The sequence below is a fragment of the Peromyscus leucopus genome, chromosome 8a (genome assembly GCF_004664715.2).
Source record: "Peromyscus leucopus breed LL Stock chromosome 8a, UCI_PerLeu_2.1, whole genome shotgun sequence".
In the NCBI taxonomy this organism is placed as follows: Eukaryota; Metazoa; Chordata; class Mammalia; order Rodentia; family Cricetidae; genus Peromyscus; species Peromyscus leucopus.
Genome location: NC_051085.1, coordinates 52,068,709 through 52,096,585, shown reverse-complemented (window position 1 = coordinate 52,096,585; position 27,877 = coordinate 52,068,709). Strand labels below are relative to the sequence as shown.

General features: G+C 42.0%; 1 protein-coding gene across 5 annotated transcripts in view; it reads right to left on the bottom strand.

The window, feature by feature from the left end:
• The window catches only part of Qki (QKI, KH domain containing RNA binding), a 132,834-nt gene extending 113,567 nt beyond the window's left edge, over positions 1–19,267 (bottom strand). For 2 of the 5 annotated variants that reach the window (XM_028866650.2, XM_028866652.2), the window contains exon 1: positions 19,051–19,265. In XM_028866650.2, coding sequence (XP_028722483.1) covers positions 19,051–19,192 — 142 coding nt within the window. In that variant the 5' untranslated portion in view covers positions 19,193–19,265. Of the gene's footprint in view, positions 1–19,050 lie in introns of all 5 variants that reach the window. The other 3 variants (XM_028866651.2, XM_028866654.2, XM_028866653.2) reach the window with 3 other exon arrangements.
• Positions 19,268–27,877: the final 8,610 nt, after the last annotated feature.

The following is a 27,877-nucleotide window of genomic DNA, read 5'->3' as shown; positions in this document are numbered from 1 at the left end:
TCAACCAGTTATACTCTGATAATTTATGCTACATTTACAGCCTACTACACAAAACAGTAACTATTTAAAACTTAAGTACACATACACTATTTCCAGTCTTCAAGTATATACAAGCACATGCAGATTATATGCCTGTATATACCTGATTTCATCTTCATCTCAGATGTCAAACCATGAAATTTTAAGTTCTGCTACAAGTAAAAATAAAGCTGCTGAGCCGGGCGGTGGTGGCACACGCCTTTAATCCCAGCACTCGGGAGGCAGAGCCAGGCAAATCTTTGTGAGTTTGAGTCCAGCCTGGTCTACAAAGTGAGATCCAGGACAGGCTCCAAAGTTACACAGAGAAACCCTGTCTCAAAAAAAAAAAAAAAAGAAAGAAAGAAAGAAAAAGAAAAAGGAAAAGGAAAAGGAAAATAAGCTTCTGGTGTGGTGGCACACACCTTTTAGTTGCAGCACTCAGAAGGCAGAGGCAGGTGGATGTCTGAGTTCGAGGCCAGCCTAGTCTACATGAGTTCCAGGACAGCCAGGGTTACACAGAGGAAACCCTGTCTTGAAAAAAATAATAATAATAAATATAAATAAAATAAAGCTTATCATACATCAATTGTCTGATCAGGCATAAGAGGTTCATATAACTGGAATATTAATCTTGGCTCTAAGTTTTAAAGTTGCCACAGTATACTAAAGTCAAACAAAACAGATGACCAAGCAATTGATGTGTCACCAATAAATGAATGACAGCACTGACTTTTTTTTTTTTTTTTTTTTTAAGTAACTTGTTTCTGTTTTGCTTTTCAAGACAAGGTTTCTCTGTGTAGCCCTGGCTGACCTGGAACTCAAGAGATCCACCTGCCTCTGCCTCCCAAGTGCTGAGATTTAAAGGTGTGCGCCACCACTGCCTGCCAGCATTGACTTCTTTTACACTGCTCTCAGTGCAAATTTCAGTGATGGTAAGATGGGTTATGTTCAAGATTACAAGCTAAGGTCTCCTTTCATATGGATGTAATATAATCACTCTTCCAAAGACTTATTAGCACTTAAAAATAATTAAATGAAACTACTTTCAGTAAAAAGATGCAATTACTGGTTCGTATTTTAGTGTTTTTAAAAGAAACACTATTTCTTGATTTTCGTATCATTATAGTTAATCTATAACATCAATAAATTGTCTCTGGACTACAGGACATCTGTAGGGCCCTTTTCTTCCTTCTACCCTATTTTTTAATCATCAAATATTAAGTTCCAATGTCTGCTTTAAAAACTGAACTAATGCTATACTTGAGAACAAATTTACCACAACTACACTCTTCATACTTATTATACTGTATTGCCCAGAAAGTAAGATCAATTAGATCAGGGGTATAAATTCAAAAGAAAAAAGTCTATATAACCTTATCAAAATAATCTTTATTTCCCTTTAAAATCCTATACTTTTAATATTTTAATTTGAAATCACTCCTCCCCATTTGTTTTTGTTGTTGTTGGTGGTGGTGGTGGTGGTGGTTTGTTTTGTTTGTTTTTGTTTTCTTTTTTGGTTTTATTTTTATGGAGACAAAGTCTCATTATGTAGCCCTGGCTGTCCTGGAACTCACACATAAGTCAGGCTAGCCTGGAACTCAGAGATCCATACCTTCCTTGCCTCTACCTCCTGAGTGCTGGGATTAAAGGTATGTGTACCACTACACCCAACTTAATAATGTTATTGTAACAACTTTTTAGATTTTGCATTAGCACTTTCACATTTAGAACATTTACTATCCTTGGATGGTTTTCAATTTTCACTTTCACAAATAATTCTCTGAATCTGAAATGGCCATCTACTAATGGCTATGTATAATCATGGATATCTGGGGAAGGTACTTCAAAATGCATGCTACAATGTACCAAGACTCAAGAGTTAAACACTCCAAATACTGTATATTGTATCAAGGGTTGGCTTACCCCTCAGAAATGACAAGCATTAATCACTTAGAGTAAATAAAAGAAAATGAGCTTAGATTCCGCCATTCTGCTCAAATTTGATAGCACAATTAGGTACAACACAAGCAGTATCAACACCTATAGAATGTGATAGGTTTTTAAAAATTACGACACAAAGCTGAATGGATATTAAATGATCTGGGAAGAGATGGAGAAGGGAAATGAGTATTATCAAAATACAATGTACAAAATTCTCAAAAACACAAAAAAAAATTTGTAAAGTAATGACCAATGGCATTCTGTAAGTTTCTGCCTCTTCAAAGTGTAGTTCCTCATATATGTAGTACAATTCCTCACATACACAGAAGAAACATGAAATACAGTCCATAGTAGTAAAAGGATTTTAATTCATTAGGAACATCATGTACTGAAAAGGTAATAACTGTTTGAAATAGTTACTAAAAAGCAAAAATGTATTACTAACACGTAAGCTTATAAGGAACTGTAAAGTGTCTCTAGCTTTTAAGTAGAAAACTCAAGTGTCATTTATCTGAACTAAGCAGGCCAAACAAAATATCCTCTGATTCCTATGTTCTCCTCAATGTCGAAATGGGTGGATAAATTTAAAGCCTCTTCTCTCAAGAGTTGCTTTATAGGCAATTTTCTCCCAGTATCAAGGCCTGCAGTTTCCATTTGGCTGCCAGTTTGTGATTAAATTCATCACCTTTATTATAAAAATGTGCTTTACTCCATGGCCTGCTGCACAAGAACTGTAAGGAAAACATTTTTCACTGCTAACAGCAAGACCATTCTAAGGAAACCACCACATCCACTCAAACATTAACTTCTCCAACCCGCTGCAGTAGCCTATCACACAAAGAACATCTGTAACAACTGTGAAACCTACGGACACTAAATTCTATGGAAATACCAATCTTTAAGGCTTTTTGATAAAATGTAACTAAACATTCAGTTCTCAATGTTTCAATTTTAATTGTTTAACTTACTTTTCTTACTTTGTCATGATAGAGATTAAAACCACAACTAGTGTACTAACAGGTGGATGTTCTACTACTGAGATATAATACTTCCAGCTCCCAAACTTGAAATCTGTAAACAACTACAAAGATGAAGTCAATATCTAGAATATTTCCAAAGTCCAATAAAAAGACACCATTCTTGGGTGCTAGAAAATAAGTGCTTATCTTCTTATTCCATTGTGTACAAGTTTATGGTTTCGTTCAGAGTTTACCTTGTACCATCTGGGCACATGGCCAAGAGTCAAAAGCAAACGTGTACATAACGCTCCTGCCTGACAGTTTCTTTTCAAGATGTGCTTGGGGGAGGGGAGTCAGAAAAGAAACACTTCTCAAATAGTTACAGTTAAACTAGTTAATATATTTAGAAAAACAATCTTACTTGTGAAGTTTAGTTTTTTTACAGATTAGCTATGCAACAGCAGTTAACAAACTTGGCTAGTAAGCTAAAAATTCAAATCTCATAAGCATACTTGGTATTTTCATTTTAGAATGTAGAGACAAGAAAAGAATTCAATCTCACACTTAAGCTTTAGAAAGAGGAATTATCAGATTATAAAACATATGTCCCTCAAAGAAATTGTAATGTTCCTGCAAGAAAATAAGGTATATCCTTAAAGGTGGGCATGTTCTGTGAAATCTTCTCCAGACAGTTAGTTGTATCTCACTCATCTCTATATTCCTAGCATCCAATAAGATGCTTAAGGGGAAAGACTTTAAAAATTAAACTGTAACAAAAGTCAACATTAACTTTCTGGTAACCGTATAAGCCACAAACATTAAATTAGTATTATTAATCACAACCAGCATTTTTAAATGAAATATATTTTCAAAAACTAGTTGTATCACAGATGTTTTAATGTCTGTGTGAGGATGTCAGATCCCCTGGAACAGGAGTTACAGACAGTTGTAAGCTGCCATGTGGATGCTGGGAATTGAACCCAGGTCCTTTGGAAGAGCAGCCAGTGCTCTTAACCACTGAGCTATCTCTCCAGCCTGCATATTTTACTTTTAACAAAGCATTTCTCTTGATTAACATTTAGAATTGTTTATTATTTATAGTCAGGATACAAATATTGCTAATGGGGACAATCAAAGAGACTCAATTTACAAAATCACAAATGTCTAGGGAGACAGGATGAAAACACAGCTGTAATCAAAGCCCTCGAGAAGGAATTTAAGGCCAGCCTGAGCTACAGTAAGATGTATTTAAAAAAAAAAAAAAATTGGGGGAGAAAATAAAGAAAGCCTCAGGACACAGTGAAAATCCTCTTTTTTATTACTACCACTCTCTCCAATACCTTCTTACTCTTTTCCCCTCCTCTGGCTTCAAGCCATCTTTACAGAGCTACAAAGTAACTTATAATTCAATATATTCAAAGTTGATTAACTTGAGACGAACCTTTAGCTATCATGTGACAAAATAGCTTGTTACAATTATATGGCCTATGGCATTCAGCTAACTCATACCTGGAAAATTAAAATTCATATAGATGAAAAGAAAATGTGAAAAATAAAATACCATCATACTCCTCCTTACCACCATATAAAATACTATTTTCCTATAACCTAAAAACTAAACCGGGCCGGGCGGTGGTGGCGCACGCCTTTAATCCCAGCACTTGGGAGGAAGAGCCAGGTGGATCTCTGTGAGTTCGAGGCCAGCCTGGGCTACAGAGGGAGTTCCAGGAGAGGCACAAAGCTACACAGAGAAACCCTGTCTCGGAAAAAAAAAAAAAAAAAAAAAAAAAAAACTAAACCGGGGTTTTTCAAACTCATATCTTACTTTTGATCTTCCTTAATTACTATTATTCTCCTACCCAATACATTCACTTTCTATTTACTCATCCGACCCAGTACTGGACTGAACTCAGGGCCTTGAATATGTAAAGCAATGTAGACAGTGTTCTACCACTGAAACAGATCCTCAGCCCTCACTTCCCTTTTCTGTATTTTTAAGTCAAGAGAAGACAAAAAAACAAAGCAACATAATAAGCTTTTAGAGTCTCTCTCAAGTAATCATCTCCCAAAATTTAGGGAAAACTTCACCTTAGCCTACAAAGTACAGATAATATAGAACATCAACACAAATGGTACTAAATAGTAGCCAGCTGGAAACTGCAAAAGAGACTATCACCATGAACAAGAGCATCTTGTCTTTGGTTTAACGTCGGTTTTAATGATAGTATAACTCTGTGTGCACTGGATGCTTAATTTTGTTCTTATTTGAAAAAAAAATGTTTAAAAAAAACAACAAAAATACTTGGGAGATACGTTAAGTAACAAAATTTAAAATAATTGAGACTTCACATCTGAAGGTAGGCAGCCATATTGCAGAAATTAACAGTTACAACAAAATTCTCCTTAGTGATCAGGCTTAACCATACTCTTACTTGCTAACAATATTACTTACATATATTGTGCAGAAGAGCCAAATTACCATTCCTGAAACCAGCACTGTCTAGACCAGTGGTTCTCAACCTGAGGGTTCAACAACCCTTTCACAGGGGTCACATATCAGATATCCAATATATCAGATATCCAATACATCAGATATTTACATTACGATTCATCACAGTAGCAAAATTATTTATGAAGTAACAATAAAAATAATTTCATGGCTGAGGGTCACCACAACATAACTGTATCAAAGGGTCACAACATTAGAAAGTAACCTAACTGAGGACCACTGGTCTAGATCATAAAGTATCTTCACACTTTCATCAATGAAGTACATATGCATATAAAATCAAGCTGTGGATGAGCTGCAAAATTCCAATTCCAAAACTTCAGAATTGTAGTATTTCTGTGGGGGGAAAAAAAGCTAACTTAATTGTTTACTTGCAGAGCAGATTAAACCCAAAGCCTTAACGTGGTAGATCACCACCACTCTACCAGGTCTTTAGTCTACACAGTGACTTCAGGGTCAGTCCTGAGACCCTGTCTCCTTCATTCCCTCAAAAGAAAGATAACCCGGTATCCAAAAGGAGTCAAAACCAAGAAAAAAAGGAAAATCTGAAAGGAAGAAACAGCAGTAGTGAGTACAGCAACCTGTCACATTAAGGTATTGCACTATAAATGAATGCTCCTAAAACTAAAGAAAGCCTAGACTAAAAGCAGAACTATGGAAGAGATCAAAGGGAAAAACAACTAAGAGTCATGAAGAGGAAAAGCTTTAAATAGCTCTTGTGTTATCTCTAGTCAGAGTATAAACTACAGGTATTTAAAGTTTAATTCAGAGAGAACTATTTATTCTATTTAAACTATTTATACTCAAAATGTCCTTTACAAGAACACCGTTCCTAGGTCTAGTGCATATCCCCATACAGCTTCTCCACTTAAATCCTGTAAATCCTCTGAGAACAGCAAGTCCATCTCTTTTCAGAACCACTGGTAAACTCCTAAAGTAATCTTTCAAGCAAGCATCAGGCTTTAGTCTGTTTTAGTTACCTTAACTACTCAGTAACTATGGAATAATTCTGAAGCTCTAGTATGCCCTTCATAATATCCCACACATACCTTTAATAAAGTTGCAGTATGTTAAGTCACTAAAAATTAGCAAGTGAAATGGGATACTCCGCAATTCAAAACACTACATCACAATAATCACTTTCTATTTAATACACCAATAACACTGATTTCACATTAAACACAATGCAAACTCTGAGTTTGGTATTCATTGGCCCAGTCACAATATTTAGTAACTAAAGGCTTTCTGAGACTTAGTAATGGACTTCGTAAATCATTTACATTACATACTCAGGCATCCTAAAAGCAAAATGGCTTGTCAAAAAAAAAAAAAAGGAGAAAGAATGTAAGCTAAAAGACACACAGGGGGAAATGTCCATTGCGGTTTTTTGTTTTTCTTTTATTTTAAAGAAACAATACACATGGATAGTATTTCAGTGTGAACTCAAGTCTATCACATCCATTAATAAAGTGTAGAAGGAAATTCACCAAAATTCAGTGCCTATTAATTATATGTGGTTTTTCATTTTAATTGGTATGTCTGAAACTTTTCATAAGGAGTATTTGATCAGAATAAAACAAATCTGTGGAGGAAAGAATTCAAGCTCCTCAAAAGTTTACAGGCTAAGAAACAATATTCAAAATATGCATATCAAACTTATCATTCTTTGTCTTTGTTGTTGAGGCAGGGTTTCTCTACTTAGTCCTAGGGCTGTCCTGGAACTCACCATGTAGACCAGGCTGGCCTTGAATTCAGAGATCCTCCCACCTCTGCCTCCCTCCCCAGTGCTGGGTCTAACATCTGTGCCACAACACAAGCCGTGCAAACTGAGCATTCTCATCTACTTTCTGCTCTCTGAAGACAAGTACAGCCCTTCTCCTACCAAACCTGAAAACGTCTGCATTCAATTATCTCTACTATAAGCAGGACAGAAAAAAGAAATCCACAACTAAAATTTAAGGTGGTATAGTTGTACCAAGGTTCCTGTCAGTTTCTTCCTCCCTGGGTCTCCACATAAAAACAAAGGAAGAAAAGATACATTCTTTCCTTATGCTGAGTTTAATTTCTAGTGACTGAGAAATAGTGGTATTTTACAACTGGAAAAAACTAATACAATAAACCAGAAAAATGTAAGGAAATGTATCAACTATTAAAAAGGCACACATTTTCCAATCAGTAACAGCATTTTTTCAACAACTGTAAGACACATTTTAAAAATATATATATAATATGTACTTAAGAATAAAAAAAAAACTGACAAGAAAATCCTATAATGCTATAAACTCTAGCATTAAGATTATGGTTTAACTGCTGATAATTTTTTACTGCCGTAATAAACTATGATAAGATTATGGTTTAACTGCTGATAATTTTTTTACTGCCGTAATAAACTATGGTCCTGAAAAGAACTTTCTTCTCATATAAAACCTAAGAGTACGCTATGAACAACAATCACTTGATCCAAGATCCAGAACTGTATGGATTATGCCCAAATGCTGTGCTTAGTACGTAACTTAGTATCCCACCCCAACCTTTCAATAATATAAAAACAGAAAACATTGCAAGGAAAGAAAAAAAAGTGTTAGTTACATTAAATAGTCAACATATAGTCTCTGAAAGACTAACTCTTTAAAGATACAACTTAGGAACATTCTACATCAGTAGCACAATTAACTGCAACTCATCCTATTCCTGAGGAACTTTCCCATACAATGTAAAAGATAAAAGGTTCTTTTCTGACAAGTCACTTCCCAACACATTTTAGTCACTAAATGCGCTTGTGTGTACTGACATCCCCATCTGCTGGAACATAAGTTCCTTACTGTTAAAGATTCTTAACGACAGAAAGGTTGTAGTACAGAGAAATACAGCTTCAAAGCTGCATTTCTACCAAGGAGGTCTATCTACTTCATACAACTTTCAAAGTATAAATAACTTCACTGGCACAAAACTCTTCCTGGTATTTTCTATTCTGTTCCTATGCTTCATGATAAGATACAAAGCACTGGTCTAAAGAGAAAACTTCTTCCTTTTAAAATATGGTGTGGATCGTACTTCCACATCACAGGCGCACAAACGTATGTGCGCATCACGTCTCATTTAAAAGATATGTCTTAATCTCTGCTGGATTTGACTTAAAAGCTACTAAAAAATGATACAATAAAAGAGCTTATACAGCAAATGAGGACATCAAAAGGTCAATAGCAAGATTTAGTAAAGAATAAAAAAAAAGAAAGAAAAAACACTACACATAAAATACGGCAAAACAAACCAGAAATATGAATCACTAGTTACACATAAAATTTGTAATGTATAAAACAAGAAAATTTAAATTTATTTAGCAGCTTGCTGATTTTTTTGATTTTGAGAATATCTCCTTTCTACGGTAAAAAGAATCAAGTAAGCAGTTATGTCACTATCAAGAGTATTATTTTGGGGGCAGAGAGATGGCTTAGTGGTTAAGAGTACCGGCTGCTCTACCAGGGGACCCAAACCCGATTCCAAGCACCCATACAGTGACTCAAAGTGTAACTCTAGTTCTAGGGGGTCCAACACCCTCTTCTGGCCTCTGTGGGCATCAGGCACATATGCTGTAAACAGATATACATGCAGGCAAGACACCCAAACACATTAAGTAAAATTTTAAAAAATTACTTTGGTACGGTAAAAAAAAAAGATAAGATGGCCGTGATAAAAACTAAATCAAAAAATGCAAACGCAAACTGATTTAAATAAATATTACTTAGCTGCATCAAAAAAAAAAATGATCTCACACCAACAATAACAAATACTGTTAGCACCTAATACAAGTCTGTAACACCATTCAGAACTGAAAAGAATCCTAGTGAAATGGCTAGTTTTACATATGGAGCAGAAAACATACACAAGGTAGCTGAAGAATACAGTGTCCCAAAAAGCAAGAAACATTCTAAAAGACAAGGGAGCCAATTTGATTACCCACAGCCACAACGTATCTATGAAAATCCATGTGCCTATAATGCTCAGTTTAAAAGGTCACCAGAGCAGCTAGCAAATCTATGACTAAATAACAGTAAGAAATCTATACAGCTTTCCCAATAGGATTTGATTTCAAATAGCAATACCTACCCTGTTGTTCAAAGTTCAACCTTTCAAATACCAAGATAACGGTTCAAAGAATATTAAAATGAGAAAAGCATCATGGTGGAAGTTATAATGAAATGAATTCAGACAGATTAGCAACCTTTAAGACCACAGCATAAATGATTCATAAAACATAAAGCTGAATTACATTCTGATCAAAACAAATATAACCTTAGTTTTTAAAACCAGACCTACTATATGACCCAGTGGTAGCTCTCCTGGGTGTTTACCAAAGGATTCCAAGCAGCACAGAGCAGAGAGATCTGCACATTAGTGTCACTTCAGCACTATGGACAAATCCTAAATTATGGGGCCAACCATGGCACATGTATCAACAGAGGGATGGGTAAAGAAAATGTAAAATGTGGTGGATATGTATGATGAAATCTTTGCATCTGTGAAGAAGACTGACATTATATCATTTGTGGGGAAATGAATACAACTGGATATAATCACATTACATCTGAAATACAATGTATGTTTTCTCTCAAAAAAAAAAACAAGTTTTACAGAAGAATCAACCTGACTCTTATACTGCACTCTAATCCAGGTAAGAATCTGAGTTTCACTAATACTGAAACTGACTGTCTCTACTCATATGATACAATTTAATTAAAGAACACAGCAACACCTCTGGTATATTCCAAAGATGCTATACTTCAATCTGCTTTATCCTTTAACTCCCTAAACCAAGTGCCATGACCCTCAACTAATCTTTGTCTCAGGCAGGAGTATCATCATAAATTTGAGGCACTACAAAAATTCAGCACTACATGAGTTCAAGGCTAGTTTGATATACAAAGCAAAGACCCTGTCTTAAACACACAAAACAAATACCAAATTAATTCCAACTTACTAAAGATACAAAGCATAAAGGAACAAACAATTCCCCCAACACAGAAGGTAAAGTGAGGCATTTTTCAAAGATGTTTCCAAATTTTAAAGGATTTTAAATTATAACAAGATTCAACTATTTGGTTTGGACATTGTAGGTATAAAGAACATTATAGATGCAACTACAGAAATCTGAGTATTGACTGTTTACACATTAATCTATTTTGTTAATGTGGTGTCACTAACTGAAAATATTAATTTTGAAAAATACAAAATTTAAGAATGGGATACCAATGTATCTCTACTGTATTTTAATCAATACTGAAAATATAATTAAGTACAACATAACAACTATAGTAAGGTTCTCAGAAAATCTTCACTATACTTTGTAACATATACTGAACACACGAATGACATCACTTTCACAAACACCTCACCAAGCCAAGCCAATTAATTCCAAAGAGACAACAAAAGCAAGAGTTTCTTCATTCTTTCACTTAGAAAAAAAAAGTTCAATTCTCTCTTAAGTAACCAAAACTGGGGTTGCTATACACACATACACACACACACACACACACACACACACACACACACACACACACACACACTTATTCTATTCTATTCCCATTCACTTCATTCAAGACTACCAAGCCACCAAGGCCAGGTGCCACTACTCAGGAAGTTCTACTTGACACTTCAGCTCTACATGACCACTAAACTACTAGTTAGGAGATTCTCTAGTACATAAAGCTAGCAGACAAGCACGTGGATAAAACACCTTCCTCCACCTTTCATGTTTCTCTACCCAATGATTCCTACCAAAAGGAACCTAAAAATGCCGACAGAAAAATCTTGTATAAGCAGTCTTCTACGTACTATATCCTTCTACCTCAGAATATTTATTTGGATTTTGTTTGGAAAGGGAGTTAATTCCATTTATAAGAATAAAACAAATGATACAGCATTTGCCTAACATATATGAGGCTCGAGATTCAATCCTTAGCCACAACTGTAAGTAATAAAATGACTGTAACATGGCTAACAAAGAACTGAACTTTCTATTTCGTCTCTTTTTTTTTTTAATATAATTAAAAATGAACAGCCACTCGTCCTCCACCTACTTCTCGGCTCACAATCGTCTTCCCTTAGAGAAGTGGTTCTCAAACTCTCAAGACCCCTTTGGGGTCAAACAACTCTTTCACAAAAGTCATGTATCAGATATCCTGCATATCAATCTTTACATTATGATTCATAATAATAGCAAAATCACAGTTATGAAGTAGCAACGAAAATAATTTTATAGCTGGGGGAAGGTGTCACCACAGCATGAGGAACTGTATTAAAGGGTCCAGCATTAGGAAGGTTGAATCATTCTCCAGTTACCTCAACGATTTAAAAAAACAAACAAATAAATAAGTAGATAAACAAACAAGCTATTGCCCCATTCAGATCTGAAACTGAAGCAAACTTATGTTCCCAGCTTTAATCACTTAGCAATAAACCTCCATATTAAATTGTTTAATCAAAAATATTGCTTCCTTTGAGTAGTTACCAAAAATAACAGTAATAAAAATAGCAACAGTGGTAAATGAAAACTGAATTCATTTGTATAATAATATTTTAAAAATTGAAGTCATATCCTTTGGTTACAGAAATGTTGAGTATATTTAAATCCTCTAAACACACCTTTAGTTTCTCACTTTCAGGATCCCAATTGTCAAACAACAGTCTTATTTTCAGCTATTTTAGAAAGAATATATATTCTAGCTCCAAAAATTGACCAGCATTTGTTAAAGTCCAACACAGGGCAGAATTGGCAAAAAACATTCCCATTTTCTTTCTGTTCACAACTGGAAGCACTAATAGTTTTTCAGTGTATGGAAATCTGCTGCAACTCTTGTCTTCTCAGTCTCCCTCCAGGAGGGGCACATCCTAAAACAAACCAGCGTAGAGACTGAAGAGTCCAGCGCCATCTCTGCTACAGTCTGGCTTATGACAAGGACAAGTCCCCACCCTCTCCAGACTGCTCTATCTATACAGCCTTCTGATCTCAGGTCCTAACAGTTCTGAAGTACTGATACAACACTGATTTTCCCTCCACTAAAACACATCCCAGAAATGTCTTTCTACCCATTAATCCTATACTCCCTTCCACACTATTTAAGAGACAATTTTGAAACTGGGTAAACAATAGGATATGGAAGTTTATGAAACATTTCAAATTTTAAAAATCCACTTTTTTTAATTTTTACTTATTTTAATTTTAATTTTACTTATTTATTTAATTTTACTTATTTTAATTTTTACATATGACTGTGCACTGTGTAGAGTTACTGGCGCTCAAAGAGGCTAGAAGGGGGCGCAGATCCCCCTGGACCTGGGCTAACAGATGGTTATGAGCCATCTTGTAAGTGCTGGGAATTGAATCCAGGTCCTCTAGAAGAGCAGAGCCAGTTCTTAGCTGCTGAGCCATCTCTCCAGCCCCCAAAAATCCCTATTATTTTTTCCTTGGTATACTCTGAAGACTGTAACAAATGTTTTTGCTTGATTTTGGCCTATGCATTTCAAATCACAAAATTAGCTCAACAATAACTTACCACTGACTAAGGTGATTGTGCCACTGACTCTACAATGACTTGATTTTAAAGCCAGAACATAGCTTAAAACCTGACACCCTGGTTCAATGCTGAGCCCAACAAATTAGTCACTACCTCCAAAACCTGCTTCCTGCCTTCCACGAAGTTCACCAGCTTCATCATGTTCACTAGCACGCACTTGCTGTCTCCCTTTATGGACACACACAGACTTGTACAAGCACGCTCAAGCGTGCCTTTTCCTTATATCATGACCATAACACAGGACCAGATTGTGGACTGAACTGTCTTTACATGTTTTTGTGGCCCTCTACTCCCTTAGAAGAGGATCCAAAACAATCTGAACTTGACAAATTCTGTTTTTAAAATGGCAGTAATGATGCAAGGCCTATATATTGATTTTAGGAGCAAATGGCCAAAAAAAAAAAAAATTATCTAAATAATTCCAAAAATGCCAAAACTTTCAAACACTAAGCACTGATTCAAGATTTTTCTATTTATAGACTGACGTTTTGGGATAAGAAATGGCTAGAAACTTACCCTACTTAAGCAAAGGAATTTTATACTTCTAATTCCTACTCTCATTGATGGTAATAAAGTAAAATCAACATTAAACACCTACAAATAGTGATATTACAAGGGGTGGAGGGGATTTTTAAAGGGAAAAAAAGACATGAACCTTTGTTCTCTAACCTCCCAAAGCTATCACTAATTATTACAAAATTTCTTTACATGTTTAAAGTATTAGTGTTTAATTCCACCTCTGTATTTTATTTAAAAGCATATTAAGAGAAACTAGAAATCAAAAGTTGTTGTTGACATACTTTTAAATTAAAACATCAGCGTGTCTGTTACCAGACTCTGACCTGGACCAAGCAGCGAATCACTTCTACTAAGGCACACAGAAACCAATCAGATCTAAGTTCCAATGGTGATAACTACATAAAAAGTAGCAGCGGTCACAAATGGTGTTTATAGACCTTTTTCCTAACACAGCTATATCAACATGACAAACTATATTGACTTACAAGTTTAGTGCTTATGCTTATTTTGCTTATATTTAGTGAAAATAATATAAGTAATCTTACTTGGACAGCAAATAAGCAACATGAGTTTCCCAAAATTAAAAAAAAAATGTAAGTTTTTATAAAGGAATATAATTTCCTAAAAGACATCAGTGCAGAGGGTGAAAATCTTGCACTTATAATCCCTATTGCACTGCCCTAATGTCAAATAAAGAACGGAGATGAAATAGTCAAGTCAGCCATGTAAAGAAACTGGCCCACAGTTCTAATCATGACCTCCTAACATGGGTCCATTTCCCACCATCCTCCCTCAGCCTTAAAACAGGTTCTTAGCTATTCCCACAACAGATGACAATACTAAGAGCAGAAAGTTATCTCCTGAGCTATCGGCAAACAAAACCCAGTACCGTCACAGCACATTCCATTTCAGACAGAAAGGGGTCATGTCTGCTTACAACTGCATCATCAAACAAACTGCGTTCACTACACTGAATTTCTCAAATCAAAGTGCAGTTCCACTATGTTTATAAAAAGCTGCCCATATAATAATAAAACGGTCTAATTACCATTCTCTGAATACCTAAATATACTAACTAGCTGGAAAGGGGGGCTTCTTAACCCTGTTTCAGTAAGAGTCTCAGCAACAGTTATACTTATTTTGTCACAGGACTCTATTTCCCTTAGGATAGTAGAAACCGTTTGATCTGATGGGAAACTAATGAAACTGGCTCCAGAACAGTGACAGGACCACAATTAACAGGGATATACAATGTTCAAAAGCCACCTAAAAGGTCGAATGCAGATCTGGGACACAGCTATGAAGGTCCTTATCATCGCACACATTCACTTTCACTGAAACCAAAAATTTTAAGTTGATATTCTCATATTCATTTCAGAAAAGGCAATGATACCATCCATATACACTGGGAAATGTGATTATCAAAGTTTATAGTTTCTAGTATAAACTCAACTGTGTTATATGTTTAAGAGTACAACCTTCACTATGAAAGATGTAAACCAGATAACACTTAAAGACCACACCACTCTCCTCCTCTAGAGCAGTTACGGTTTCAAAGTGCAGTGTGAATGTAGAGAAAGTGACCTAGTGCGAGATGCAAATGGTCCTTTCCGCGGTATACATAGAGCTGCGATCTCTCCAGAGGAGCATACTGGAGAGAGCGGTGGCAAATACCAGCTTATTACAGCTCTTCTTTTCGGATCACAAAGCAGTGCTTCAGCTCCCAAAACAGACTAATTACCCCACCTTAAGTAAAATCCCTTTGTCACAAATAATAACTACAGTCAACGATAATTTGTTTTTTAGACAAAAGAAAAACTAAAAATTTAACAAAGTACATAACCTAAGTCCTCTCAATATCTAAGGCATGCAAGGTTTTAAGCCATAGCATTTATGAACAAACAAATTTTCCCAAAAAGAAACTAGATTTCAAGGAAAGGTATAACATGTGCAACAATGAATACATCCTCAAAGATAAACATGATGGAAAATACCTAGCAAAGCCAATTTTAATTGAAAATATTCAATTAAAATAAATAAATATTAAATTAAAAATATTCTCACATTTTAAGAGTGGGAAATTTTATTTTAAAAAAGGGCTACCTGGAGATTAAAAACATTTTCAAACCATTAATGGAAACACTTATATATATATATTTGTTCACTTTTCCTGAATTATACTCTAGGCTTTCTGATAGCTCCCATAAAGATTCAAACTGCCCCTGTTCATCAAACCACACACTTCACTTTCATATAAGCAGCTGCTCTCTCTCATAAACCTGCCTAATGAATTGAAACTTGAAACGTGATGGTTAAGTATGACTTCTAAGTATTCTCTTTTCCTCTGCTTGATATTTTTCTGAGTTACATATTGTTCATTTTCAACACTAAATTGCAAAATGTTTATTTAAAAAAACATGCTTTGCATTCAACTACTTTAAGAGTTTCATGACAAAGAAAAGTCTTTAAAATAATTTGTGTGTAACTGTTCTTTCTTAGGGATGGTATGGAGGGTTAGTTAAAATCTGAAGAGGAAGCAGTTTAAGACCCACGTTTCATTTGTAGTCCTGGGCTAACCTCTAAATAAACGATCCTTTAAGTCTTAAGAAGTATTAACTCAAGTTATAGCTTTTATTTCAGAATTTACCCAGCCTAAAATACAATTTCAAACTTAAAAAACACCCCTGCTGAAGATACTGGGAAAGACTGACACAGCTCACCGAGTGGAATCAACAGCCAACAACTCAAGAACTGACTGACTACCTAGCTAGATTTCGGACTACAGCCTCTTTATGCTGGCAAGCATCAATGGAGTCTTTCTCTATCGTTCAAGTTTTAACAAGTAGGAAAAAATAGAAACACTTCATTCCCAAATCTACTAACTAGCCAAGTGAAAATTCTCAAACAGGAACTATATTAAAAGCTCACTTTTAATACTGCTTGAAAAGTATTTTACAAATAAGATTGCTGGACAATTAATCCCATTCAAAATTTCTCATTATCAAAGAGCAGAGTATCTTAATGGCACTGAACAGTTTAATCCCTAAAGTGAAAGTTAGTTTTATGTGAATTTAAAAGTAATTTTTCTGCTAAGCATTATAGACAAAGGAGAGTGTAATCCCTGACCACAAACAGAAGTCGTGATTAATTTGTTGTGGACAATGAGAGGCCACCAAGGGGGGAGCACAAGTTGCCAATTTTCACAATTAGGCCATCTAGCAAGAAGATTAGGACGAGGGTGGGGAAGAAACCAGTATTTTTAAGTCAAGTTAAACTTATAGTAAGACTAACAAGTACAGGAAAAAGCTTGTAACACCTAAGGACTGGCCTCTTTCCTGCGCTGGTCTGATGAAAACAATCACACTTCCTACTCACTCCACTGTCTATTGTAAACACCCATCTTTACACTGGCCTGATGCAGAAATTCCCAAGTACAGACAGAATGAGGTGTGAGATGGAGAAAACATGAAAAGAGAAAAAAAGCAAGTATTATTTTGACTACTGTAATCCTAAGCTTTCTTCTACATCGCAAACTCAAACGAGCCTGCGCAGAACAGTGACACCCTGAAATTCCCCCAGGTGGCTGCTTCCCCCAACCTCACACTAAGGTAGTCCGTTCTGGGCAGTCTGAAGGGCACACGAGCAGCCTTCCACAACTAACCCAGGGAACGCCTACTAGTTTTCTATATCGCATATCCAAACTTTTTATAATCTCCACTGTCACTGGAGTAGACACAGCATTTTAAAAATGCATTGTAATTCATTTTAAATGCTGTCTAGTTGTGTAAGAGATTCCCCATAAACTATACTTTTAAAAAAATTATAATTTTCATCATAAAATGGATACTAATACCATGAAAACAACCAATAAGCCAAGTGAAAAAATAACAGTGTATTAGGTGTTTTCTCTGTAATCACAGTTGTGGATAAATAACGACAGATTAAGTCACCTAAAATTTAAGTTTCTACTGAATTCAATATAGGTCAATAATTAAGCAAGCTACGTATTTTGTTCCAAACATTTCCAAGGTTAAAAAAAAATAACTGGCGCCCCTTAGCGCTCACATTTGGAAATACTCAATTTAAGAGTTCCAGCCTTTTTTTTTTTTTTTTTTTGACATTCCAGAAAGTTTTCTGCCTCCACAATCTTTCAAATGCCAACACAAATAGGAAAGGCAAAACCCCTTAAAGGGGCAGCTCAAGTTTTCTCCGGGGCATTTGAGACTAAGAGACACGCGGTCCCAACAGTGGAAAATGCCCCTTTCGATGTGTTACTGTCTACGTTCACGCGGAATAGCCGAGTGTTTTCTGTTTTAAGTCCTATGGCTCCTACCCAACAGAAGCTCTTAGGATGATTGTTTAACCATCCTTTAGCTCGGACATATCCAGTCTTTTGTTCTTCCCTGACATGCCAGCTGCTTAAAAGCAGAGGATTTGCTTTCTCCAGCTAGATTTGAAAATTTCCCAGATTCTTCTCAAGATCCTAAAATCCATTGTTCGACTGCACAGCAGCACCCTTTTTAGCTTCCTTTAGACAGTCCTCCCGCAGACTTGAAAAAACAGAAAAGAAAGTCCCCGCTCCTGGATGTTCGAAATGAACTTGTTGGTCCTATTTTCCGCGCTCCCCCCCCCCGCGCGCCCCGCCCCGGGAGGCCACACAAAGCCACAGCTACTGGAAACTAACACTCCAGGTCGCCGCTGGGAGAAGTTCTGAAAGGAATTCCAGAGCTGACCAGCACTCATCTCCTAGCCGTTCTTTGCTCCCCACAGCGCTCCCAACTCGGCTCCTGCAAACTTTTCGCTCTATTTTATTCTCGTCCTTTCAAACTTCCAGCTCCCCGCCCTACAAACGCAGGCGGCCACGCCGGGAGCTAACCCTCCGCCCCAGTTCTCCCAAACTCGGATTCCGTTCAGGTCTGTCATCGCGGTATTTCGTACTCCCCTCTCTCTCTCCCCCCCCACCACCACCACCACCATGACCAAAAAAAAAAAAAAAGTGAAGTTAAACTCCCGAACAGTTCTAGCTTCCCTAAACAAAGGACAAAAAGTGCTCCGCTCTGTCATCCAGTCCTCGCCTCCGGCCACACAAGCACTACTTCTCGGTGTCCCACGTCATGTCTGAACCTCTCCAAGAGTCCGCTCCCGGACTGCGGGGCCACTCCGCCGGGGCCCCCGCGGGCAGGCGGGGCGAGGCGAGGCGGAGCTCGGGGAACTCGCGGGGCCCGGCCGCAGCGGCCGGGATGGCGGGGCTGCCCTCCGCCGCGCCGTCGGGAATCGGGAGCCGGCCGCGGCCCCGCCGTCCCGCCCGCCCCGCCAGCCTCGCAGCCCCGCGCGCTCCCGGGTCCGCCTGCCTGCCCTCGGGCCTGGCCCGGCCCCGGCCCCGCCGCGAGCCGCCCGCGCCCTCCGGCCCGCCCGCCCGCCGGCCGGCCTGCCTGCCTTTGTGCGTCCGCCCGCCCTCCCGCTCGCCTGACCTTCCCGCCGCCCCGCCATCCCGGGGCCGCCGCGCCGGGGGGTCGCGGGAGGGGCTCACCTTCGTCCAGCAGCCGCTCGAGGTGGTTGAAGATCCCGCAGAAGTTGGGCAGGCTGCTCATGAGCTTCTTGTCGTTCATCAGCTGCATCAAGTAATCTGGGGTGGGCTTCGGCTTCTCCTTCGTTTCCATTTCCCCGACCATATTCCAGGCTCCGCAGCTCACTCCGCCCGCCGCCGCCGCCGCCGCCGCCGCCGCCGGAGGAGAGGAGGGAGGGGCGGGGCGAGCTCCGGCCGCCGGCCGCTCGGGACGCGGCGTCCCGCTGCTGCTGCTGCTGCTGCTTCTGCTGCCGCCGCTGCTCCGCGCCGGCTCCCGCTCCGGCTCCCGCGCCGCCGAGCCCCGGGCGGCCGGCTCCGCGCGCCCGCCCGCCCCCCGCAGGCACTTTCGCCGCCCCGGCCCCGACGCGCCGCGGCCGCCGCCGCCCGCCGCTCTTGGGCCGCCCGGCGCGGCTTTTCCCCCTCGCGAGGCCGGCGGCGGAGGCGGGTCTCGGCCGAGCGCGGCGCTCAAGGGGAGGGAACCCGCTGCGCCGCGAGGAGCCGGGGAAGGGCGGGCGGCCGGGCGGCCGGGCGGGAGGGGGGTGGTGGTGAGGGGGAAAAGAGCCGCCGCCGCCGCCGCCGCTCGTCGGCCGGCCGGCCGGTCGGTCGCGCCCGCCGCCCTGCCCCTGCGCCGAGGCTCGCGAGTCTGCGGTGCTGCCCGCCGCCGCGGCGCTCGCCCGCTCTCTCGCTCGCTCGCTCCGCTTTGCTCCGCTTTGCTCCGCTCCGCTCCCTCTGCCCGCGTTGCCGCCGCCGCTGCCGCCGCTACCGCCGCCGCCGCCGCCGCGCTCCGACTGCGCTCCTCCTCTTCCTCCGCGGCTCTCCTCCTCCTCACTCACTTGGCGGCGGAGTTCGCCTCAGTTCAGGCGGCGCTGCCGGCGGCGGCGGGGGGGAGGGCGCGGGCAGGGCCGGGGGCGGGCGGCGGGCGGGGCCGCGCAGGGCGGCCGTTACGGGGCTGGGCGAGAGCTCCCGCCCCCCAACCCTCGGCAGCCCCCCCCCCACCTCACCCCACCCCGCTGCCGCCGCCGCCGCCGCCGCCGCCCCTGGCCGCTCGGGGAGGGCGGGACGGGCCGGAGCCGCGGCTGAGGGGGACGGACGCGCGCTGGCAGCGGCGGCGGCGGCCTGCGCGGGGCCGGGGTCGCGGCTGAGGGGCGTGTGGGGGGGGGGCGATGCGAGCGGCGGGCGGCGGCGCTGGCTCCTCGGCGGCGCGCTGTGGCTGAGGAGGAGGCGGCGGCGGGCGCGGTCGGGCGCGGCGGCGGAGAGGAATTCCGGCGGGACCCTGCGCTCGCCGCCGCCGCCGCCCTGGCCTCGCCTCTCGGCGCGTTACTATAGTTTGGGGTTTTTTTTTTGTTTTCTTTTTCAATCTCTCGTCCACCTTCCTCGCTACCCCTCAGAGAAACAGATTTTTCTTTTTTTTTCTTTTTCTTTTTTAACGTCCTGTTGCTTCACTAGGGATGGGGAGGGGGGGGACGGACACACACACGACTCTCGGGTGGGCGTCACGTGGCCCGACACGTAGCCGGGAGGCTGAGGGCGCGTGCGCGCGTCGAGGGCTGTGGCCACGCCCCTTCCGAGGGTCGCTCCGCCCTGTCGGGCGGAGAGCGCGCCGGTGGGGGGGGGGCGGGCCCGGAGCGCGCCTGCGTGGGGGGGAGGACTGTGATGATGGGGGGGGGGGATCGTGTGCGCCGCGAGGGCCTCGGGACGGAGGAGGAGGAGGAGCGGGGCGGGACCGTTCTGGCGCGGCGCCCACCTTGCGGGACGGGCGGGCGGAGGGACGGACCCGGCGGCCGTCGGACCCCAGCCCGGGCGAGCCCGCATCCCGCCCGTGATGCTGGCGGGCGGCGGACCGAGCTGGCGTGGGCGCCCTCGCCGCAGTCTGTCTCTCTCTCTCTCTCTCGCCCGCTGCGGCGGGACTCCGGGGAGCTTTCTCCCCACCACTACCACCACCACCACCCCGGGGAGCCAGCCCCCCACGCGTGACGGGCCTGGCGTCGCCGGGAGCTGCGAGGCGGGCCTCCCCAGGACCGTGGGCGGAGACGGGACACGGCGTGCGCACCCACGGGCGGGCTCGGCTCCACGCGGCGGGACGCGCGGTCCCGTTAGCCTCCCGGCGGGTGGGTTCTGGTGGGAGAGGAGCGGAGCTGGGGGGGATACCCGAGGATGGGGTGGTCAGTGGTGGCGGAGATGCAGAAGAAGGGAGACTGCGTGAGGAGCACACGGTCGGGGGAGTGGGTGAAGTCAACCTCTGTTTCTGCGCACTTGGGGGGGGTGGAGAAAAAATAAGCAGTGCGCCAGAAAAAGGGCTTTCTTTCTATGCAGGATGACGGAGTTCTGCCTTTTACATTTGTTTGGGAAACAGTTTTCTGAATCGCAGCAATGAAGTCCTGTGATTTACAGGAGCTGTCCGTCATTTAATCTGCATCATCCATGTTTTGTTGCCAGTTCTTTATAACGTGCTCCATTAAAATGTAGACGAGATTATCAAATTAGCCGTGTTGAGAGTTGTCCCTGCCTTTGATTCTGTGAATCATGTCACTGTATTTTAAATGTGAACGTAAGTAGGTTTTTTGGGTTGGTTTGTTTTTTTTAACTTTGCTTTACACAAATTCTAAAGAGCATTGCTAAGATTGTGTGATACCAAATGTATTTGAAGCGATTTCAAATGCTCTTTCATAGCCGGTAGCTTCTGGCAATTTCATTTAAAGACCACAGAGTTTGTTTTTTGTTTTTAATTAAGTTACTTTGATAGAGCAAATGAATTTGCCTTGATGAACAACGTTAAAAACACAGAAGTCAAATAATTTGAATTTCCAACAATAACTATAATAGTCCTTAGTACTGTAGAATATTCACCTTAATTATCTCTTTAAACAAATTATGTAAATGCATGAAATAGCAATTTGATCAAAAGGGTGTTTTACTTTTTCTAAATATGTTTCTTCAGAACCTAGAAAAATGAGAAGTTTGTATCTTGCACATTATTAAAAAATATGTTGTTGCTGAAGTATTCATGGGCTCTGCTTGTGCAAGATGGAGTCCCCTTTCTAGGTTGGTTTTCTTAGCTTCCTGGGCCCGTGCTGACTGCTGTGCCTCTGCAGTTCAATCAGAGCAGTCCTGTGGCTTAGGTAAGGCTGGCATCCCCATTACATAAGAGGAAACCCCGAAGAGGAAGAGGTAAACTAAATATTTACACAGCACTATGGCTGATGAGTCCTGTCTGCCGTTCAGTCCAATTATATTTTATTCCAGAGCGCCGTTCTCACTTTACCTCCCGTATCCAGTCCATTGAACCCATGATAGTGTCCATCATTGTTGACCCGTAGGTTCAGCCGCTTTTAGAGTGTAGTTGGGACAAAAATGACACTGTCGGGCATCTTCATTCCCGCGGATTAATCCCTGCCGGCCCGTCGTTGGTATGGAGTGCAGAGTAAGGACTTAAAGTACGCGTGGATCTCTCCCCTGCTCAGTTTCCCCTGATTTCTCAGCTAAGGAGAAAACATCCAGAGTTTACCATGACCCGCCAGGCCCCAAGTGCTCTGCTCTCCTCATGTTGCTGGCCACCCTCACTTCATGGGTTCTAGTCTCCCTGGGACCCACCCTGACCTCTACACCTGCCTGACGTCTGTAGGGCCCTGGACTTGGAATTCCCCTTGGAAAGCTCTTCCACTCCAAGTCTCATGCCACCACAACTTTTTGTTAAATTTTCAGGTCAGATTTTTCTCACACGCCATGTCAGACCTGTGGGTCAGTTTGTTTACCATCAGAGTAAAGACTTCACTTTGTTCTTTTGAGAATTCCTAACCCCCACAACAGCACATGATGTTTGTAGGCTTCTGTGACAAGCAAGTTCAAAGAGGAGTGTCAGGTACTTGTTGCATACCAGAGGTCCAGATTCTTACCTAGATTGTTTCTTTCAGGACTCACCCAACATGTCAGGGAGGCCTGAGTAGCCCTATCTGAGAGATGAGGTGATAGGCTGCCTAAGAACAGCTTGGTGGCTGGTGGAGGGCTGTGCAAGTGCACATGCTGTCTTTGAAGCCACTGCCCTGTCCCAGGCATCCATCCACAGGAAAGATCCCGCCTTTATCTGTCCTACACTCCTGTTTCCGCACATTGTGGACATCTTATAATATTGATCACTCAAAATGATGAATGCAGTGTAGACCACAAAGTTTGGTGGGATGTGCACCTTTCAACCTTACCATTTTAACAATTATTACAGATCTTTTAGTTCTGTTATTACAAACATATCTTCTACATACAGTATTCAAAATGAGCAGGATAAATAGACATGACGCTGTGTGTACACAGGTATGTGAAGATCCTTGTCATAGCTATTTCAGTGAAAAAGCATGTCATCTATTTTATTGACACTAAAATTGGCTCTTCATTCTAACACTGTAATTAGCCAGGAGTGGAAATGCACTTTCTGTTCTCTTAGTTTCATTGGCCCTACCAGCTTGCTGCATTTCTTGACATTTAAAATAAAAACTTACAGTATCCAAGCACTTCTGTCTTTATCACCATGGCGTCTTTACAAGAGCTAAAAAGTATTTTAAACTTCAGATTCAATGTTTGATGCCTTGGTTCCAATATTCTTTATAAAAAATAATTTAAATTTCCATTAAAGGGATGGGGGAGTCTAGGTATGTTAGTATACTTTACAGAACTTTTGAGTGTCCTCTTTTATTGTTGAGAGGTTTATCAGATACTATTGGAAACATCGAAAATGATCTGGGACTCTGGTGAACTTCAAATGTCAGATAACTATGTAGATTAGGGCCTTGAGGGCTGTTTTTGTTGTTATTTGCGGGGGGGGGGGGGCGTTTTGGTTTTCAGCATGCCTTCTTTTCACTGAGGCATGTTTGTGTCTCTTGTAAAATGGGAAGCTCGGGCCCCCTGAGCTGCTGTAGAATGATTGTGCCACCTTTAGACCCCTAATGTGTCCCTTCCAGATGTAGCACCAGCATCCAGCTTCCACCCCTGCCCAGCAGTTAAATATTAACTGGCAGTGTAAGGTTTCTGCTCATCTGACCCTGTGGAGGTAAAAACACTCAGGCAGGATGCAGGCCCTCGTGCTCTGTAATCTGACCTTCACTCCACGTTTAAACAGATCTCCAAGGAAAAAATAACTGTTAATTATAGGACTGCGAGAATGAGCTTCAGATGCACTCTGTTTTGATCGGTTCTCATACTGACTCACAGCATTAATTTCAGTAGTGCTTCTCTGGATTGGGCTAATTTCATGCTTTTTTCTCTTCAAGATCTAGGTCCCTCAGAATGAGTCAGTGGGGAGGTTATTTTAGCATGTTCGATAGATACCATTTGGTTCCCAGCGTGTTAATGTTAAACAGCTAATGTGGCTAAACACTTTATAAGCAAAGGATGTAACTACTCCTGTCATCCCCAGACATTTAATCAAATGCCATTATCCTTACTACAACTTAGAGGCTGAATGTATTTCTCTAGTCATCGTGGCATAAGTGACTTCTAAACTGGGTTCCCTGACGGTCAGTGAGAGACGGAAAGGAGCCCTCTGGGGTGTCCAGCACTTTGGTTATTTCCGTACACTGCCTCCCTTTTACAGTGGAAGACAGTGAGGTTCAGAATGACTGGTCTCTCGGTCCGTAAATCCTGGAGGCAGGGTTCTCGTCAGACTTTCCAAGTGAGTGACTGGACGTGCAGCTGGCCCTTCCACAAGTCAAACCCAGATGCCTAGGAACCATGGGCTCTTTTTCTCAGTACGTTACCCTGTCACTGATGTAGGATCTTTCACGTATGAAGCTCTGGTCTCTAATAGTGCTGGTGTTGTACAAAGAAAATGAATCTGCTCGTGGCTGCTGGGCCAAGGAGAGTCAAGTGTGGTTGGTTACCCATGCTGCATTAGATAGCCCCCCACATGAGAACACAGGCAGTGTCGACTGGACTTGATAAGTTATTAAATAAAAGAGGAGACATCAAGGGGAGAGAGGGCCATGTTCAGGGAGTCAGTGAAGAATGCAGTGGGGTGGATAGGATCAAGATACATTGTATAAACCGGGCGGTGGTGGCCCACGCCTTTAATCCCAGCACTCGGGAGGCAGAAGCAGGCAGATCTCTGTGAGTTCAAGGCCAGCCTAGGCTACAGAGTGAGTTCCAGGACTGGTTCCAAAGCTGCACAGAGAAACCCTGTCTGAGAAAAAACAAAAAAGGATACATTGTATACATGTATGAAATTTTGACAATAAATATTTAATATATATGTAGCTCTCTGTGTGTATAAAGAAAGCCCTTAGGGTTCCTTCCTCACAAAGCCTGAGCCAGGGGCTCCTTGTATCTGCAGGCTGGACTGGAGGAGCTCTGGTTTCTGGCTCCGGATTGTCTTCACCGAGAAGAGCAGATTGCTGTTGTATAGTCTGTGTGGTGGCCCTCTAAGCAGATGACAAGGGATGCATTTAAAGCCGTCAGCATCGGGCTGAGGACAGAACTCTAGCAGAGCGACCTGCCTCCTGGGCCAGACGTCCTGGGTGCCATCCCCAGCACCGCAAAAACAAACATCTTTAAGTGTCCAATTTTGTACTCCCAAATCGTTCTTAAGATATTTAACTGTTTTCATTTCCCTTAGATGTGTAATACTTAAGGCTGGAAGCTTTATATTTTTACATTTTCCAAAAACAAATTTCCCACCCAACACATCATAACTTTATAGCGTAACTTGGTAACAGTGGAACACTAAGACTCTTCCTGAAGAAATCTACTGCAGGCAGAACAGAAGGACCCCTTGAAGGCGGGAGCTGAGCTTTGCTCCTGCTGTTCCCTTCTTCACAGAGAGCCCACTTCCAACAGCTACTCTGAGTATCCTTCTAAGACCATGTAGACAAACTTGAAATGAGGGTGCTGGGGGGGCAGCTTCCGGGAGTCCAGAAGGTTTCTCTGCCTTCACTACAGGGAAATAGAAGGCCTGAGAGTTGGCTCCATGCGTTCAGTATTTGCAGGGATTTTCAGGGCTGGGGATCAACTGTTCTACCAACAAACCGGACCCCCACTCCTTTTTATTGGGGGGAGGAAGGGTGGTGCACTCGTGTACCATGTGTGTGGGGTAAGAAGGTAGCTTTGAGGAATCTCCTCACCTTCCTCTTGAGGCAAGGCCCCCTTGTTTTCCCTGCTGGCTCTCCAGGAGAGCTCACAGGCTTGCAGACAGTACCTTCCACCTTCTATCTGCTGGGACAAGTACTAAGATCACAGATGCAGGCTACACTAGTCAGCTTTTTTTTTTTTTTTTTTTAAATCTGGATTCTAGGGATCAACTCAGGTCATGGGGTTTGCAGGGCATGTTCTTTTCACACACTATGTCCCCACCCCACCTTCCTTTTTATGAGACAGTTTCCTAGCTCAGGCTGGCCTTGGTCTTCCAGACAGGCCGCACACTGGTAATCCTGCCCCTACCTCCCAGTTGCTGGGATGAGAGGTGTCTGTCCCATCCCTAGCCCGATTCAATGATTCTTTGGAATATAAGAGATTTCTCTTAATAAGAAATCTGTGGTCCCCCTAAACCTGTAACAGCTCAGAGATAAGTTACCTCTAATTTCAGCATTAAAGGGGAACTGGCTGGTGTACAGTGGTGTTACTTCCCCTTTATAATGTGCTTGGCGGTTGTGAGATGTCATAGGGGTGCTGGGAACCACCGGGTTCCCTGAGAGCAGCAAGTGTTCTCAACAGTCTTCCCAGCCCCCATTATCATGTATTTGAATATAAGATTCAAAGCAGTTATTCACAACCCTGATACTTATTCAATACAGCTGTATAAGTTTTCCAATGGTGGTGTTTTGTTTGACTTTTGAGACGAAGTCTGTAGCCAAAGCTGCCTAGCCTAGATCAACCTTGAACTCAGTACAACTCTTCTGCTGAATTTTGAAAGATTGGCATACCACTCTTTGCTACAGGCTGAGCCATGCAGTATATTCCATCTCCCTGTACCCCCTGGCTCTTCCTGTAGCCCTGCAGCCTAAGGTAGAATCTGCCTTCCAGGGCTTGGGGACATGCTCATCCTAGCATTCTTTAAAAAGTTTTTAGTATTATCTCTTTGTATCAGTCTCTACATACTTGGAAAACTATTTTGTTTGTATGTCCATTAAACCTGGATTTACTAGGTTTTACAAATTACAGTGAAGGTAGATAATATTTTGTCAAAGTATGAACAGTTTCTTTAGGTACATATCCCAGTTTAGAAAGATTAAAGAAGGGCCCTTACCCTATTCCAATGGAATGTGGAAACCTTAACCCTTCAGCATTGTCCTCTGCTTCTCCCAGGTTAATACTTGCAGAAATAGGTTGTTGGTAGAGTTAAATACTAATTAACCACCACAGTGTGTGTGTTCAGCAGCCTGCAGCCCTGCCTTAGCGGCCCTCATCCCCCTGCTGAGCCACACCATGGTGCCAGCATCTACCGTTTCCTCTTCCTTCTGTCCAGGCCAATCATCAGATATGTACAGTTATATAAGTAGACTTTAAGGGCCACCAGCTTAAATAATCATCACTAATTGCACCGTGGTTCTCGGAACAGCTGTGGATAGCATTGTTTTTGCATGGAAATAAAACGTGGCATGGGAAAAGGAGTAACACTTTCTGTCTAACAGTCCCACACTGTGTGCCCTCTATTTATAGTGTGTGTCTGGAATTAAGTAGCAGTGAGAAACTGCAAGCTCCAACTGTGGCAGACAGTGGGATGGGGTGGCACCCATAGAGTAGGATTCTGGGTCCAGAAGCAGCTGTCCGGGGATGAGGACAACTGTGGGGCGGAACTAGGAAAAGAAACAAC